This window comes from Ahaetulla prasina, chromosome 7 (assembly GCF_028640845.1).
Source record: "Ahaetulla prasina isolate Xishuangbanna chromosome 7, ASM2864084v1, whole genome shotgun sequence".
In the NCBI taxonomy this organism is placed as follows: domain Eukaryota; kingdom Metazoa; phylum Chordata; class Lepidosauria; order Squamata; family Colubridae; genus Ahaetulla; species Ahaetulla prasina.
This window is the reverse complement of record NC_080545.1, coordinates 30450856-30468539: the sequence shown is the minus strand read 5'-3', so window position 1 is coordinate 30468539 and position 17684 is coordinate 30450856. Positions and strand designations below refer to the sequence as shown.

The 17684-nt window shown below is 43.0% G+C and overlaps 1 protein-coding gene across 12 annotated transcripts in view; it reads right to left on the bottom strand.

The window, feature by feature from the left end:
- The window catches only part of LOC131201703 (ankyrin repeat domain-containing protein 26-like), a 168523-nt gene extending 152487 nt beyond the window's left edge, over positions 1-16036 (bottom strand). For 7 of the 12 annotated variants that reach the window (XM_058189803.1, XM_058189806.1, XM_058189802.1 and 4 more), the window contains exons 1-4: positions 15687-16036; positions 11710-11858; positions 3925-3958; positions 3765-3834 (exon numbers count right to left, since the gene is read on the bottom strand). In XM_058189803.1, the coding sequence (XP_058045786.1) occupies positions 3765-3834; positions 3925-3958; positions 11710-11858; positions 15687-15841 (408 nt within the window). In that variant the 5' untranslated portion in view covers positions 15842-16036. Of the gene's footprint in view, positions 1-3764; positions 3835-3924; positions 3959-11709; positions 11859-15686 lie in introns of those variants that run through there. The other 5 variants (XM_058189812.1, XM_058189814.1, XM_058189804.1 and 2 more) reach the window with 4 other exon arrangements.
- Between the last annotated feature and the right edge of the window lie 1648 nt (positions 16037-17684).

The following is a 17684-nucleotide window of genomic DNA, read 5'->3' as shown; positions in this document are numbered from 1 at the left end:
TCGTCACGGAGCCCATCCTGAGACATCCTGACTCGCACCGGCCTTTCGTGGTGGAGACGGACCCCTCCAATGTCGCCCTCGGAGTGGTGCTGCTACAGGCCCCAGCGGATGGCGGCACTCTTTTTCCCTGCGCTTACTATTCGTGGAAACTCAATCCTTCCGAGCGCAGCTACACCATCTGAGAAAAGGAGTTGCTGGCTATTAAGGCCACGTTTGAGGCGTGGCAGCACCACCTGGAGGGGGCCTGGCATCAGGTGGAGGTCCGAACGGACCATCGGAACCTCGAGCACCTCACCACGGCTTGGAAGTTGAACCAGCGGTGGATCCGGTGGTCGCTGTTCTTCGCCGGTTCAACTTCCGCGTGGCCTACATCCCCAGCGGCCACAACCGGACGGCGGACGCCCTGTCCCATAAGCCGGAGTACCTGAGCGCCCAGGACCCTCTTCCTCCACGGACAGTGCTGCCGGCAGAAGCCTTGGCTTCCGCCCGGGAACCGGTGGACTTACGGGCCCAGGTGCGAGAGGCGCAGCTCCAAGATGCCTGGTCTCAGCAGCGGCGAGCAGAGGCGGGCCCCACGTCTCCGTGAAGCTGGAAGAGGACATGCTCAAGTTCCGGGGGCGGTTGTACTTGCCCACTAGACCGCTCCGGGTCCTCGTCCTCTCCCAGTACCACGACAACCCTGCCGCGGGCCATTTCGGGTTCTTCAAGACCCTCAACCTGGTGATGTGGACCTTCTGGTGGCTCCGAGTGGGGCATGACGTCCTTCCCTACGTGACGTCCTGCGTGCTGTGCCGGCAAGCCAAGGCCGCCACGGGGGCCCCTCCCGGTCTCCTCCAGCCCTTGCCGACTCCTGACAGACCCTGGGGGGCGATTTCCATGGACTTCCTGACGGACCTGCCGCCGTCCTTGGGGTTCACCACGGTGCTGGTGGTGGTGGACATGCTCACCAAGATGGCGCACGTCATCCAGTGCCGCGGGCTGCCCATCGCCAAGATGGCCCGTCTCTTCCTGCAGCACGTCTTCCGCCTCCACGGTCTGCCGGACAGGGTGGTGTCGGACCGTGGGTTGCAGATTTTGGAAGAGCCTGATGGCCACGTTGGAGGTGCAGGTGTGCCTGTCGTCGGTGCACCATCCGGAGACCGACGGCGGGACCGAGAAGGTCATTGGCGTCCTGGAGAAGTACCTCCGGTGCTTCGTGAACCAGCAGCAGGACAATGGGCCGAGTACCTGTCCCTGGCGGAGTTCACCTTCAACAACTCCCAACACACCTCCACCCAGACAACCCCGTTCCTGGCCAATATGGGGTACCATCTGCAGCTCTTCCCTCTGGCTCCCTCAGACTCCCCGGTTCCCGAGACGCAGACCTTTCTCTCCGAGCTGCACGCAGTCCAGCAGATGGTGCATCAGCAGCTGAATCGGGCGAAGGAGGGCTACAAGTGGGTCGCCGACTGCTCCCAACGGGCAACGCCCCTGATGGCGGTCAGAGACCGCGTGTGGCTCTCCATGAAGCATCTCTAGTCCGACTGGCCGGCGAAGAAACTGGACCAACGGTTCATCGGTCCGTTCCCCGTCGAGGCGGTCATCAATCCGGTGGCCTACCGGCTGACCCTGCCGCGTTCCATGCGGATCCATCCCGTCTTCCATCGGTCCTTGCTGGTCCGAGGCCCCGCCGTGTCCCCTCCGGCGCCCGGTTCCACCTGGCACCGTCGACGAGGACGGGGCGGAGGAGTACAAGGTGCACAGCGTACGCAACTCCCGCTGGCTGAAGGGGCACTTCCAATACCTGACTGCGTGGCAGGGGTGCAGGCCTTCCACGAGCAGAACCCGGCCTGACCGCATCCCGATCGTCAGCCCCGGGGAAAGGGCCCTGCGGTGAGGGATAGTGTTGGGCCTCGTCCGCCCCCCTCTCTGCAGCCGGGCCCCTCTAATCTCCTGTTATCTCAGCCAGAGACTGATAGTGCAGACGAAGGGCCTGGCATGCCTCCAGCCCCCAGTCCTGGCACCATGCCCGGACAGGCTGAGCAAATAAACCCACCCCCCACAGCGTGTGAGCATGAGGAGCATGAAGCCAGTCACGAGCTAGAATTACCGGCAGCTGGAGGGTGGACAGATCCATGCTTCCGGAGAATGGAGAGGCGACGGCAGCAAAAGGAAGGGAGGGGCAGGCCTGGATAAGTGCTGAGTCATGGAGCCACACCCCATGGCCTATATAAAGGATCTGCTTTCTGGCATTCTTTGAGTCAGGCAAAGTCTAATCTGATTGCTGAAGTCACACCTTGGATTCCTGCCTGCCCTGAGAACTCTGACAGGACTTTGGCAAAGCTGCAGAGGCTTCGTGGCCGCGCTTGAGACAGACTTTCCAGACCCGGCCGTCAGAGGAGGAGTGGGACACGACAGTAATTGTGTTCTCTTCGCTGACGATGTCAAACTATTTAACACTACCAATAATACAGCTACTCTTCAAAAAGACCTTGATTTTGTGTCAGAATGGTCAAAAACCTGACAACTCCAAATTTCAACCGGCAAATGCTCTGTCTTACACATTGGAAAAAAGAATCCAAACACTAAATACAAACTTGACGGACATTACCTTATAAATGACCCTCACCCTGTTAAAGACCTTGGAGTTTTCATATCCAATGACCTAAGTGCCAAATTCCACTGCAACTAAATTGCAATGCAACTAAATGCACCAACAGAATCATCAGTGCTTGGAATACTTTACCTGACTCTGTGGTCTCTTCCCATAATCCTAAAAGCTTTAACCAAAAACTTTCTACTATTGACCTCACCCCATTCCTAAGAGGACCATAAGGGGCGTGCATAAGCGCACAAACGTGCCTACCGTTCCTGTCCTATTGTTTTTCTTTTCTTCTTCCTATATACGTTTATATGTGTATATACTATATAATCTTTTTGTATGATGTTGTGACAAAATAAATAAATAAATAAATAAAATAAACTACATTGCAAAAATGGCATTAAGAGTTGTGAACCTAATCTTATGTAGCTTCTTCTTCAGAAACATTACACTACTAACCAGAGCTTATAAAACATTTGCTAGACCAATACTTGAATACAGCTCGCCTGTCTGGAATCCATACCACATTCCAGACATCAATACAATTGAATGTGTCCAGAAATATTTTACAAGAAGAGTTCTCCAGTCCTCTGAATATAACAAAATACCTTATACCACCAGACTTGAAATCTTGGTTTAGAAAACTTAGAACTCCGCCGCCTTCGACAGGACCTATGTTTAACTCATAGAATCATCTATTGCAAAGTCCTTCCTGTTGAGGATTACTTCAGCTTCAATCACAACAATATAAGAGCAAACAATAGATTTAAACTTAATGTTAAGCGCTTCAAACTTGATTGCAGAAAATATGACTTCAGTAACAGAGTTATTAATGCTTGGAACACACTACCAGACTCTGTGGTATCTACTCAAAATCCCCAAAGCTTTAACCAAAAACTGTCTACTGTTGACCTCACCCCATTCCTAAGAAGTCTTTAAAGGGCGTGCATAAGAGCACAAACATGCCTACCGTTCCTGTCCTACTGTTTCCTTTCATTATATCCAATTTATATAGTTATTTCATACTTATACTCATATATATGCTTATATACTATATAGTTACTTCATGCTTATGCTTATATATACTGTTGTGACAAATAAATAAATAAAATTAAAAAAAAATAGTATCATAACAAGTCTCTCATTGTTAGAGGTTTTGAGTATTCATTGTACAAAATCCTACCTTGGGAATGGAGCCTAGTTGTTCCTCTTCTGAAGAAAGCCAGCTATCATCATCTGTTTTTCTAGAATTGCTTAAACAGAGATGCATATATATATATATATAAATAAGAATCTATCTTTTTCCGGAACTTCCTGAATTTAAATCAAAATCTAAATCTTACCTTGTAGAATCTCCAGAAGAGTGTTTATCAAGAACTGTAAAAAATAAACCAAACACAAAGAAAAAGAAAAATGCAGACAATCAAGTGACAAAAAATTATATAGATTTTTTATATTACAGTAAATCAAACTGCAGAAGTTTAAAAGAAGAAAAATATATTTAAAATAAAAAAATAACTTAGTAGCTATACAAAAGTTGGCAAACATTATTTAATTAGATTTTTGTATTTATTGTAAGCTTGTCTAATTTTTAAACTGGAAGTTATTTTCAGTATAAATATTTGCAGTCAATTGCATCTTTGATTGCACAGAAGTTCATGATTTAACACTTTAACTGCTTATTTTATGGAATTTCCATTTCAATAGTAGCAATTTTTTATTTCTTCAATAAAAGAATTACATTTTATACTAAGAGTGAAATATGAAAAAAGCTCACATGCACAAAAAAGCCAATAAGCATTCAGCAGTCTGAGCACAATTTTTATATTAATAAGCACCCAAGCATATGATATAGATTAGGGTGTCAAACTCAATTTCATTGGGGGCCGGATCAGCATTGTGCTTGTCCTCCGGGGGCGTGGACGGGGGATGTGGCCAGCTCAACTTCACTCTTATGTAGGGGCGCCTCTGGGGGCTGGGCAGAGAGGGAATCAGGGGTCTCCAGTGGGTGGGTTATTGGGTGGGAGGCCGAGGGATGAGAATGAGGTGGGACAGGGGGTGATGCAGCTGCAGCCAGAAGCCATCGACCCCTGCGAGCTTGCCGCACTTTGTGTGCGGGGGCCGACGGTTTCCAGCAGGCTGCGGCCCCTAAACTGGCACACTCTGTGGCTTTGGAGTCTTTTGCCACCACCAGGCTGGCTATCCAAGCAGCAGGTGCAGTAGAAGCATCAGCAACAGGTTGAGGTAGGGGAAAGGCCTGTGATGCGGACACTGGATGTGCTTACACTGTCCCACTGTCTGTTTTGGCTTGTGGTAGGAGAGCAGGTCGCTGCTGGTCATCTTCTCCTCACCCCCTCATGGGTCTTGCCCTTGGCTTGCACATGGAGTGCATTCCCCTCATGCTCCCAATGCATCTCAGCCCCGCTGCAGGCTGCCACCACTCGGCAGACCCACCCAGCCTGAAGGAGATTAAGTGGCCAGCTAGAAAGGCCAAGTAGAGGTGGTAGAGGATGTCCAGGCCCAGCTGGAGAAAGGTGGCCACTGCCAATGAGGAAAGCCAGATTCCCATCGGCGCCATGGCCACCCAGGTTGTTGTGACCCAGACTCGAGCAGGTAGCAACAAACGCAGTCCTTAATGAAAACAAACTTTATTCAAGCAGCTGGGAATTGACCCATTCCCAGCGTCGTGAAACTCAAAAGAAAGCAAAGGCTTCTCTCACAAAACAGTCTGTCATTATTTCCAACCTGGTCCAATTTAAATAATTGCCAAAGTCCTTTGCAGATAAGCGTCTCAAGCAGAGAATGAAGAGCTGCCAAGGTCTTCTCGGAGAAACATCCAGAGCAGAGAATGGGACGAGCACAGCTCCAACGTTGTTTTCTGGCAAACTGAGATACTGATGCCAGTCTCCTTTTAAACCTTATGGGAGGGGCCAATTATATCTTGGCCCAACCCCCGAGGTGACCTCTCTGCTTGAGCTGCTCCTGCCTCTTGGTAACTCTTCTCATTCAGGCATTAGGGACAGGCTCTCCCAGTTCCTCCTCCTCCTCGCTACTCTCAGCCTCTGGAAGCTCTGGAGTCCGCACCTCACTCTCACTACTCTCAGGCCCTGGAGACTCTGGAGTCCACACCTTATTTCTCAATGGCCCTGGCCTCACCTTCGCCTCATCACTGTCCGATTCCGCCACCAGCATCATAGGCTGCTGACGGACCACAACACTGGTCCAGCAGAGATGGGAGGAGGCATGCGATCATGGCTGGGCCTCAGCAGCAATGATGCCGATGAGGATCCAGATTTTCCCGCTGGCAGTGGCTACCTTTTGCCTGCTGGGTCTGGGTGTGCTCTACCACCTCTACTCGGTCTTTCTAGCTTGCTGCTTTGCCTCTTTCGTGCTGGGAGGCCCTGGTGCTCCAGGTGGTGACAGCAGTGGTCTAATGGACATGTGCAAGCCGCTGGCAGTTTCGGTGGTTGCAGCAGCCCACAGGGGTGCCAACGTGCTGTGCGTGTGCGAAGGGAACGCCATGCACTGGCCAAGGGCAAGACCCGCGAGGGGGTCAAGATGACCAGCGGCGACCTGCTCTCCAACCACAAGCAAAAACAGATGGGTAGAGTAGGCAGCTGCCACCCCATCCCGCCTCACTTTGTCTTGGCCCACGGCAGAAGCAGTAGCTGGAAGCATAGATGCAGGGGAGAGGCATGAGGTCCGATCTGCTGGATGCACCAGGAAGCCACCTGTCCCGTTCCAGCCATGTGGGATGGAGCAGGGACGTCCAGTAGTCCACATTACGTATCTACCCTGACTCTCCCGGCTCCTGGTGCCGTCGCCATGCCTGCTTCTTGGAGGGTTAGCCCAGTGGTGCAGAGGGCTATGGAGCCCATGCTACAAGGCACACACCCCCGCACACACGCGGGCACACACACACACACAAAAGGCTGGCGAGCAAGGTATGGAGACTGCCACCTGGTGTCCCCTAGGCGTGTGCATAGGAGGCAAACGCTGGCATCCTGGGAGAAAGGGAAGCACTCAGAACAGTCCCTAGGGATGCCAGGCCTCATGTGCTCACCACCTTCTGTGCGCATGCTCAAGAGGAGGGCCAAGGTGGTGCCACAGATCAAAGACTGGCCGCGGTCCGGCCCAGATGACTGTCACCAGGTTGCAGATTATGAGCTGGTCCTTTGCTGTTTCTCGGGTGGTCCCGCAGTCCAGATATAACCCCCTTGTGCCAAAACTGACATAGATTAACAAACTGCATGAAGTTGCTATGGCAATAAAAGAGCGTCCAATTTGATAAATAAATAAAAATAAATAACAAGTTTATTCTTGTGATAAAACAAACAGGGTTCCTGAGGCTTGGTATCAAAAACTCAGTTCAGCCATTGTTATAAATTTTCACCCACTCTACCAAGTCTATATTTGAGCTTACAAACTTAAATTTACTACTATATGACTATGCTCTCTGCTGACTTGTGATACTTTAGGCACAAATGTTTAGCTATCTTGTTAATGGCTTATAAAATCACATGCTTAATATCTATGGAAAAGTGCTTAAAAAGAGGGTCTTAGGACTGGATGCAATTTGTGACTTAATGAAATTCAGTTCTAACTTCTTCAGACCACAGAGGAAATGAAAAATTCTAAACTAACATCTGTATAATTATGAAGTAGATAGTGGGAAGAAAATTGACATCTGATATATTTAACTCAGAATTATTTTCTGCTTCAATTGCGGTTTTGTTTTTATATTTTATTTCTAATTTCATAATATAAACTTATGTGTAGCATGGAATTATTTTAAGCTTCGTGGGGAATTTTGTTAAAAACTTAAAATATTAGGAACTTAGAAATAGAAGGAACATTGTAATAGTTTTCAAGTCTGACTTGACAGCTGTCCCTGCATACTAACCCCCAATACCTGTCTCTTTCACAAAAAATGATATTATGCAAATTACACACAAGATAAATCTGTGCAAGGCCTTCTTGACCACAGTTGCCGTAACTAAAAAACACCCTAGAATCTGATGGGCCATGAATCTAGTCACCTGTTCTATTAATATTTAAGGTTGTTCTTCTCATCCAGGCCTTGACAGCTCCAAGGCCTGGATGAGATAAGCCTTTAATAGTATCACTTGTTCAGTAACTGGTTGATGTACATAGCTGAGTATCATCCATCATGATATCATGATCATACATGACTTGAAGCTGATAGATGACCTTTCCCAATTGTTTTGTATAAATGTTAAACTAAGGGGCAAGAATACTGAGCTCTAAGGCACCACGCAAACTAGGGAATTCAGACTCAACCTCTCTCCTTGCATCAGCAGGTCAGGGAGAAAAAAGAATCACTAGAACACATGCTTCATAGTCCCTGTTGTCAGTCCAGAATTATCTCACTATCAATGGTATTGAAAACTATTAAGAAATCAAGGAGAACTTAGGATGGTTGCACAACCATCATCCTGGATAAGCCAGAGGTTATAAATATGCAAGATCGTGCCTCAATAAACAAATTCAAATCTGCCAAGTCAGAGTCCACCTCAAAGCAAATCCAGGATACTTTATTTGTCAGATGTCTAAAATATTCCTCACAAAGTCCTATGGATATTCTTGTGGGAGGGTTTTCATTTTCAAATGGGCTGGGAAAGGAGTAAGAACTATACCAAGTGGCAACAAACATCCGAGCAGCTCCTAAAACACCTAGGCAGCACACCATTGGATGAAGACAAACCAGCTAATGGGGGAGGGCCGGGGAGAAGGGGGAGTACTACAACTCTTGCGTGCAAACTTAAGTTCTAGCCTATTTTCACTGCAACCACTAATCCTTAGTAAAAGAAACTGTCACACCAACCAAATGGAGTCAACAATCTTTATTTCCTAGGGACCTAGTTAGGGAAAGTCTGATATTAGGCTAGAAATGCTATAGAGGTCAATCCAGAGAGACATAGTTTGACGGTTCCTTGATTTGGGTATTGTTTACTTCTTCATTGATATTAATCATTTTTAGACTTGGCTTGGTCTAGGATAGTCAGTTTCCCAGTTGAAACTATTAATATTTTTATATACTTTTTATCTTTTATTATTTTAAGCCTCCCAGAAATACCTTGAGCTAAGATGGGTAGCCTATAAATTTAACAAAGAAACACTATTTAGACAAGCATAATCACACTGCAGCAACCCTAAACATATGAAAAAAGAAGCATATCTATACAATATCTTTCAACACAATGGATATCCACACTTCATCAAAAAGTGCCTTATCACTCAACTCAATGTATCACAACCCAAGCTGTAAAAAGGATAAATTACATCAGAAACATCTCAAAAACCACCAATAGACAATTATAACCATGTGGCATCCACGTAGCATAGAAATCAACTAAAGCCCTCCAGAATATCCTAAGTAAACCAAAAAAATCCAGCAGCCTCAGAAAAAAAAAAACCAGGAGTCATCTATAACATACATACATAGACTGCAACAGCCAATATGTAGGATAAACAGGCAGAAGACTAGCAGAATGCATCCATGAAGAACAACTAGCAGTTAGAAGATATGATGAAAACTCCTTAATTTCACAACACATGGACAGACTTAAGCATAGTTTTAATCAAGTTCAAAAAATGCTAGAGAAGTTCTGGAAGCCTAGCATTGAGTAATTGGCCATCAATACACACATAGACATAAACAACACAGACATACCATTCAAAAGACAATCAACAAGCCAAAAAGACAACAGAAAGACCAATGCTCCACCAGCATTCGACACCTAGATGAGCAGATATTAACTGAGGTTAACATCAGATCAATAATTAAAATGTAAATACCCCAATCAAGTACTTGCAAAGCAAGCTAAGAGTAAGCAGTCTAACTACCAATACCACTCCCACCAACACTGACACGCAAACCACATATAAACTGAGAACAAACCCCACCCCCACCCCACCAGCACTGATGGTGTTACCTAGCTTGGATAATGAAACATCTGCAAGAAAACAACCAAGTACAGAGAGCACCCACTCCTCATTTCAACCCTGGGCTACGAATATTGTCCTCTATCACTATCTTTTCTAAAAGGAATAAGAACAAAACAAGAAAGTTATCCATATTATGAACTATACATTTAAATAAATTATTACTGATTTGACTTGTAGAGACAGTTATTCCTTTCCTCAAATCCCTTCCTGACTTGTTGAGCAATTCCTATCTATTTTTCTATTTAGCACAAAGCCTGTAAGAATAAAAATTCAGAATGTAAATATGTATCAGCTTATAAAGTAGTAATTGTAGCAATCACATTAAAAAAGAATAATACATTTAAATTCTCTGTCCAATGGTATTTCCCCCTTGTTCTTTGAAAATTAAAACCACAACTAGATCTCCAAATATCATCTTATATGGAATATCATAATTATTTGTTTGAATTTTGATTCAACTGTCATATTATTTGTAGACATTTTTCTAATGCCCAAACTGGATATTTACTGATATTCACAATTGCCATTTCATAGAAAATGGGAATTTTCTGTGAATTCCTAAAATTATTACAAATATGGAAACTATACATTTTTTTTGTTTCTAATATTTGCAATAGATATGCACAAAGCAAAAATAGTTTTATTCAGAGTATAGAATAAAGTTGTTCCACCTGGAACATTCTACAGAAATGTTTCAAACTGTTTCCTTCCAACCCCCAAAATTTTGATTTTTAAAATGCAAGGAAAAATTTAAAAAGCCCCTTGCTCCCTCATTTTTTTGCTTCCTTGAATCAGCAAAAGAATACTATTCAGCCATTCAGTCCCTACAAAAACAGGCCACCAAATATTAAAAACAACAACAATAATAATAATCAGCCAATTGTAAAAGGTAGGTTTACTTGGAATAGTTTATATCCTCTAATGATGAAAAAACATCTGCCTATCCCAGGTCCCTGGAAAGCATTCAACAAGTGGATAAAAATGCCAAATCCAGTCTAAACATCTGTCTGACTGTGAAATGAACCATAATAATCCCTAACAATAGAAGCAATAATTAAACTTTTTTTTTGAAAACTGTCTATAAAACCGGACTGATCTTGGAGCACATTGCTTCAAATATTCAACTAACATAAACAAATTTCAGGATTTTCAACTTAAAAACTCAAAGAAAATTGTTTCAATAATTCCATTTTTGTATTTAAGCAGCCTCCCTATAAAAGAAAGCTCATCCACAGACCACACAAGAACATCATTACAGTATATACAATTCAAGCCATTTAATTTTCTTTTAGCTAAAACATTAAACACAGCAGCTATTTTCCATACCAAGAAGATAGCAACCTTTTTCTAACTACCCAACCAATTGCTGAGAGTAGACCGACTCAACATCAAACCAAGCTTTCTTGTCTATCACCATTCCTCAGGATAGATGAGGAGTAAGGCTTAGTAGCCCAACTTTGTCAACAATAAAATGTTAGTTAGGGGAATAGTCTTGAAAAGTAAGCAATGGGCATTCAACTCCTAAGAACAAGTTGAGAAACTGATTACGGGGACATAAATCTCGAGAAATATCAGTTCCATTAAGAAATGAAGAAAAAATAAATAGCAGGATGCTAATACCTCAGCTATCCTAGCTCATATCCTATTTCTCAGAAGTCTAACTGGAATCCAAATGTGGCAAATCACCACTACTACATCTGACAGAATTGTTTATTGGCTTCCTCCCAAAAGGAACAAATCTATCTTTCTTTGCCTTGAACCTGCAGAACTGTTTTCCTTGACAAAACTGTTATTATCCCTCAAGAGGAAACTGGCATCCCTGTTGCCAAGAACTGAACTCCTGTTGACATTCTAGTCTCTTTTTCCTGCCTATGACCTGTTAGTTCTCCTACACCAAGACTAGTTTGCAAACAGCAGGTCTATTCACAATAGATATATCAATGTTGATGATGCTTCCCTTAGAAGCATACAAGCTCTTAATACATATGTGCTTCAATTATAATTTGTCATCTTTGTGCTGTGTTGGAAATATTCTGCAAACCTATAGCACAAAATGAACATTTTTTACAAACAATAGCAGTAATATCTACTTCCATTTGGGAAGGGGAAGAATTGTACTAATTGACCAGCCATATATATTGTCCTATATAAAACTTTACCTTCTTTATTTTTAGCAGGAGCACCAAGTATAATACTAGTATCTTCGTCTTCTTCTGGACTCCTTAATATAGACAGAAATTTTTGATCATCAAATGAGCCCTCTTCTTTATTTTTGTGGTTGGAATGTTTAGCAACATACTCCTTAAGGCTAAAAGGAAAAAATATTTTATTCAATATTGACACATTTTAATAAAGCAAAATTAATCTCAACACAGAAGAACAACGTTAAATAAAAAGCAATAACTTAATTGTTTGCCTGCTATTTTAACACCCTGCGAATATGTTATTTAATCTTAATCCATGTTACGCTTTTTATTTTCATAAAGGATAGTTTTGTTTCTTGGTTATATGACAATGAAAAGACAAATGTTTCAGTTTACACGGAATCATCACTAATCATAGCATAATCTTTTGCTGACTATCCACTGTTATCTCTATGGGCAACATTCGATCCATGGAGGAGAAGATGTGTTAGGTCACGTTTTTTATTAGAAGCAGCAATCAATAGTGGAATTCTGAAAGAGAAGAATGCTCCCTCAATTACTGCATATAATCAAACCTTCACTAATATTTTAACATCCTGTATTTACTCAGCATTATTCCCTTTTGCAAAAAGACAGGGGAGCTTTCACATTATACAAAGTTCTATTTATTTATTTATTTATTTAATATGGTATCTCTTACACAGACTACATACTAACATTTCACCTTGATTAGTAAACAAAGTAAAATATAAATGTTAAACAGATCTGTTTAAATACCAATGTCTAGGACATTTAACCACTGAAGAACAGCATCGTTTATATTTAAAAAATAATGATCAGATACTGGACCAGTATATGCTTTCAGCTTACATCCAGTTATGATATGATTTACCATCTGACATGGGAACCCCGCAGTCACACTGAGTGGAGGGTAATATGTTCCATTTATACAGAAAGTCTTGGTAGATGCCATGTGAGGTGCGAATCCTGCTCAAGATTTTCTATTACGGAGGTGGTAGTTCAAAGCCTGGCACCATTTTTGTGGGGGTCATTTATATGACTTCCTATGTCTGCACATTCCCTGACCCATTTGGGAATCGATGTTAAAGTTGTTGGGCAGATGTTGTGCAAGTGCCAGTGGGGTTGTCCTGGATTTATGTCTTCCAGCTGATAAATGAGGAAGGTCAGCATGCACTTGTAGGAGTGAGTTGCTCTTAATTTTTCTGTAGTCTCTCATTTATGCATCTTTTTTTTAAAATTTTAATCCGAAGACTCAGGGCGGCTTACACTGTGTTAAGCAATAGTCTTCATCTATTTGTATATTATAAACAAAGTCAACTTTATTGCCCCCAACAATCTGGGTCCTCATTTTACCTACCTTATAAAGGATGGAAGGCTGAGTCAATCTTGGGCCTGGTGGGACTTGAACTTGCAGTAATTGCAAGCAGCTGTGTTAATAACAGACAGACTTAGTCTGCTGAGCCACCAGAGGCCCTTTGTGCCCTCATAAAGTTGGCAGTGTTACATTCCTCAGAACAGGAAGCTAGAAATTTGGAGCGGTTTTAATACATCATCTTATAATCCTCATAGTGTCGTTGAATCTGGCATCTAACTTATTAGTATGGCAGCTGTTAAACCATACAGGGGCACAGTATTCTGCTGCAGAGTAGACTAACTCTAGTGCTGATAGGCTGAGGGTGACAGCTGAAGCTCCCCATTTAGTTCCACATAATTTCTGCAGTATGTTGTTCCTAGTACTGATTTTTTCCTGCCATTTTCTCTAGGTGTATCATGTAGAAGAGAATCCAATCCAATGTTACTCAAGGTACTTTGGATGGGGATCATAGGGGAGTAGGTTTAAGTAGACCTTTGGCGCTTCAGACGCTAGTTTGTTGTTAAGGTGGAAGCACATAGTTATTGTTTTGCTGGTGCTAGGAGTGAGCCTCCAATCAGTTAAGAATTTTCCCAAGATTTTAAGATCTTTGGACAGGAAGCAGTCAACCACCTCCATGTTTTTCTTGTACTGCTGTGGCCAAATCATCAGCGTATCCAAATTTGTGTCCCCTTGTTGCAATTTGTATAAACTGAATAGTGCAGGTGACATTACAGAGCCTTGTGCAAGGCCATTGTTTAATCTTAATTATGATGTCCCCCATTTTTATCTGAAGGGACCTATCACTCAGCAAGTTATAATTAGTCGATAGAGATTTTTGCAGGGGATAATATGAAACAGTTTGTATAACAATCTGTCCTTAACACGGCTGTGGTTTTGAGGCCTGGTTGGAATCCTGCTTCAGTATAAATTTGTTAGGCTTAGCACCTGGTCTATACAGTCATATTGAAAGCCGGATTGTTCCACAGGCAGATGTTTATCTATTATGGGACCTATCCAGTTTATAATTAATATTAATATTATTAATATTAATTATTAATAATAATTCCTATCCAAACTTATATACTGAGCTGTTTTCAGAATTCTTAAGACATCTGCATTACCATCTATTATTTATAGCCAGTTTTTCCTCCATATAGCTTTCACTGTGACATTTACATAATACAGGTAGTCCTCAACTTACAACAGTTCATTTAGTAACAGTTCAATGGCACTGAAAAGTGACATGAGTTTTCACACTTACAACCGTTGCAACATCCCCGTGATCAGGTGATCAAAATTCAGACACTTGACAACTGACTCATATTTACGATGGTTAGTCTCCCATCAACTTTTCTGATCTTCCGACAAGTTAAGTCAATGGGAAGCCAGATTCACTTAATAACCAAGTTACTAACTTAACAGCAGCAGTGATTTACTTGATGATTGTGACAAGAAAGATTGTAAAATGGGGCAAATTTCACTTAAGAAATGTTTCACTTTTAACAACAGAAATTCTGACCTCAATTGTGGTCATAAGTCAAGGACTACCTATACAGGAACTACCGGCAAAGTTCAAGATATAAAAAAGTGATATATGAAAAAAGATACTTAAACAGTAGAGTTAATAGGAAGGATGTCATTTTATTAGACATACTATAACAAGGGCATTTGAAGGTAGGTGCACAGTATTAAGCATAATATGGTTTAATAATGTTGCCTAGTTACAGGCAATCTTCAACTTACAACCACAACTGAGCCCAAAGTTTATGTTGCTAAATGAGACATTTGTTAAGTAAGTTTTGCTCCATTTTAGAACCTTTCTTGCCAGTTAAGGGGATAACTGCAGTTTAGTAACACAGTTGTTAAGTGAATCTGGTTTCCCCCATTGACTTTAGTTGTCAGAAGGTCTCAAAAGGCGATCTAATGATTTCAGGACACTGCAATCATAAATATGAGTCAGTTGCCAAGCAGCTGAATTCTGATCACATGACCACGGGGATGCTGTAGTGGTTGTAAGTCTGAAAAATGGTCATAAGTCACTTTTTTTCACTGACATAACTTTGAATAGCCACTAAATGAACTGTTGTTAGTCAAGGACTACCTGTACAGTGTGTCCTAGTTACAGTGTGTCCGGTATAAGTGGGAAAAGAAACTAAATTATCTCCAGAAACCTATTCCCATTTATGGATTATAAAAGAACTGAACATTTTACACAATACAAACTTCCAACCATGGGATGGTATTTATTCTTTAAAGGGTTATTTTAAGAACACAATCCAGTTGAGCGCCTCATGCCATCAAGAGGTCATAAAGTCACCTTCCCACACAGTGAAGAAGTGCTGAGGGAAACCTCAATGCCACAGCAACCTTCAGTGCCAGACCCTCAGGAGAGACCCTCAGGAACAAATTTCCCGCTGCCCAGCTACCTATGACATCTACACAGTCCTCCACGTGGGCATGTTTTGACCAGTGACGGGCCTCACTGAGGGAAATCCCACCCTCTGAAGCCCGTGAAGGGAAAGCGGGTGGCCCAAGTAACTAAAGAGGGATGAAGAGGAAGAGCTAGCGTTTGCGTGAAGACGAGGCGGGAATTGAGCCCAGGCCTGCTCCTCCCCACCTGACAGCTTTATCCCGTTCGTTATAGCCGCCACCGCCGCCGCTACAGATGAGAGCGCCTGGGGCTGAGGCGCAAGCCACGACGCCGCTTCGCGACGGAGACTGTCGCTCATTCTTCTTCTTCCCCAGCCTCAGGAGTCTCTTCACCTTCTTCATCCTCCTGATCGAGGAGGTGGAAGGGAAGGCTTTTAGTCACGACGTGCTTCCACCAAATCCCTTTCCCTCAGTCACGACCTCAGATCATGGTTGCCTGACGCGGTCAATGGCTGCCGCGTGCTCCGGCCGTTGAAACCGGGCGTCCCATCCAAGAACTCGCGGGCATCGATTCTAAGGCGTCAGAGGGAGGGAAGAGCAGAGGGCAAGCTGGAGCGCGGTAGCCAAGGCAACAGCTTCCCGGGGCGGCATTGCGCATGCGTACTCAAACTTGTTTTCTTGCCGCGACCGTGTTGCTTATGAAGGCGCAGGCGTAGTCTTCCGTCATTGCTACGTTCTGGAGTTTCCGGGAAAGTTGACGCTGAAGGACCAGCCGTAGAAAAAACGGTTTGGGAAAGTGATTATGGCAGTTGTAAAGCCAGCCTCAAAGTAAGCCACGAGCCTAGTGAAGAGAACGCAAAGTAGATTGCACCCAAGAGTTTGGCGCATGCCGTTCTTGGCTTCGAGCTTATTGCATGCAGCTGAGAATACTTTGTATTTCTCAGAGCCTGATTGTCAGTGGTTGCAGCATCGCTTTTATCCAAATGAAGTTTTGCAAGTACTGTATAAAACTAACATTTTTCCTTAATAAAGTTTTGAATTAGTAATAATAATCAACATCATTAAAAAATTATTGAATTGTTTTCCAAAACAAACAGTCCAATTCTTCAGTGCTTTCTAGCCCCAAAACATTACATCTAACGCTAAATTTGATAGAAAATACCATCCCTAACTTTATTAACTCAAAAAGTAGGTAAAAATAAAAATTTCACATTGGTTTGGCTTGGGTCCTACTGCCTTCAACCCTGGAATAAAGATATAAAAAAAATTTATGCTACCGTAGTAGAGGCAATTTTCTGTAGAGGTTAAGGCAGGGGTCTGCAAACTTGGCTCTTTTAAGATTTGTGGACTTCAACTCCAGAGTTCCTCAGCCAGCTTTGCTCTGGGAGTTGAAGTCCATAAGTCTTAACAAGAGCCAAGTTTGCAGACCCCTGGGTTAAGGCATAAGGCTAGAAATTAGGAGATGTGCATTTCTAGTGTCTCCTTAGACAGGGGTAAGCAAAGTTGGCTGGGGAATTCTGGAAGTTGAAGTCCGCAAGGTTTAAAGTTGTCAAGGTTGGAGACTCCTGTCCTTAGGCACAAGGCTAATTGGGTAACCTTGGACTAATCTTTCTCAGCCCTAGAAAAGAGGCAATGGCAAACCACTTTTGAAAAATCAAGAAAACTGCAGGAATTTGTCCAGGCAGTGTCTCGGAATCAAACATAATTGAACAGAAGAAAAAAATAGTATTGCATGAAAACAAGAAGAAAAATGCAAGATTGTTCCTGATTAGATAAGTATAGAGCCTTTCATTCTGTAGCATCAGATGGGTCTATGATTCCTTTGATCTCTTTTCCAAGAGAAAGGCAGGTGATAGCCAAATCTGGCCTTAGCTTCTGCCTCAGTTTACTTTCCCAATAAGCAACGGAGTTGGAAGATCATTTAAAAGCAGTTTATAAAGTGAAATCTCTATGAAAAAGGAGAGAGAGAACCTTGAGCCCCATGTTTCATTCCTTTTTATAATTAACACAACAAAAAAAATGCAAGAGGAAGGTTGATTAGACAGGATAAAAGTAACCTTGCCTTTGCATAGGAAATCAATTATATATTTGCATCCCCTAATATCACACATGTTCATTACAATGAGGTCAGAAGGGGCATAAATTGTAAGGAAAAAGGATGTTTGGAGTTCACAAAAGAGAGAAACAAGATCCCAGTTTGTACTAATATTTTTTTTCTTATGTCTGTTCATCACTTTAGGAACGT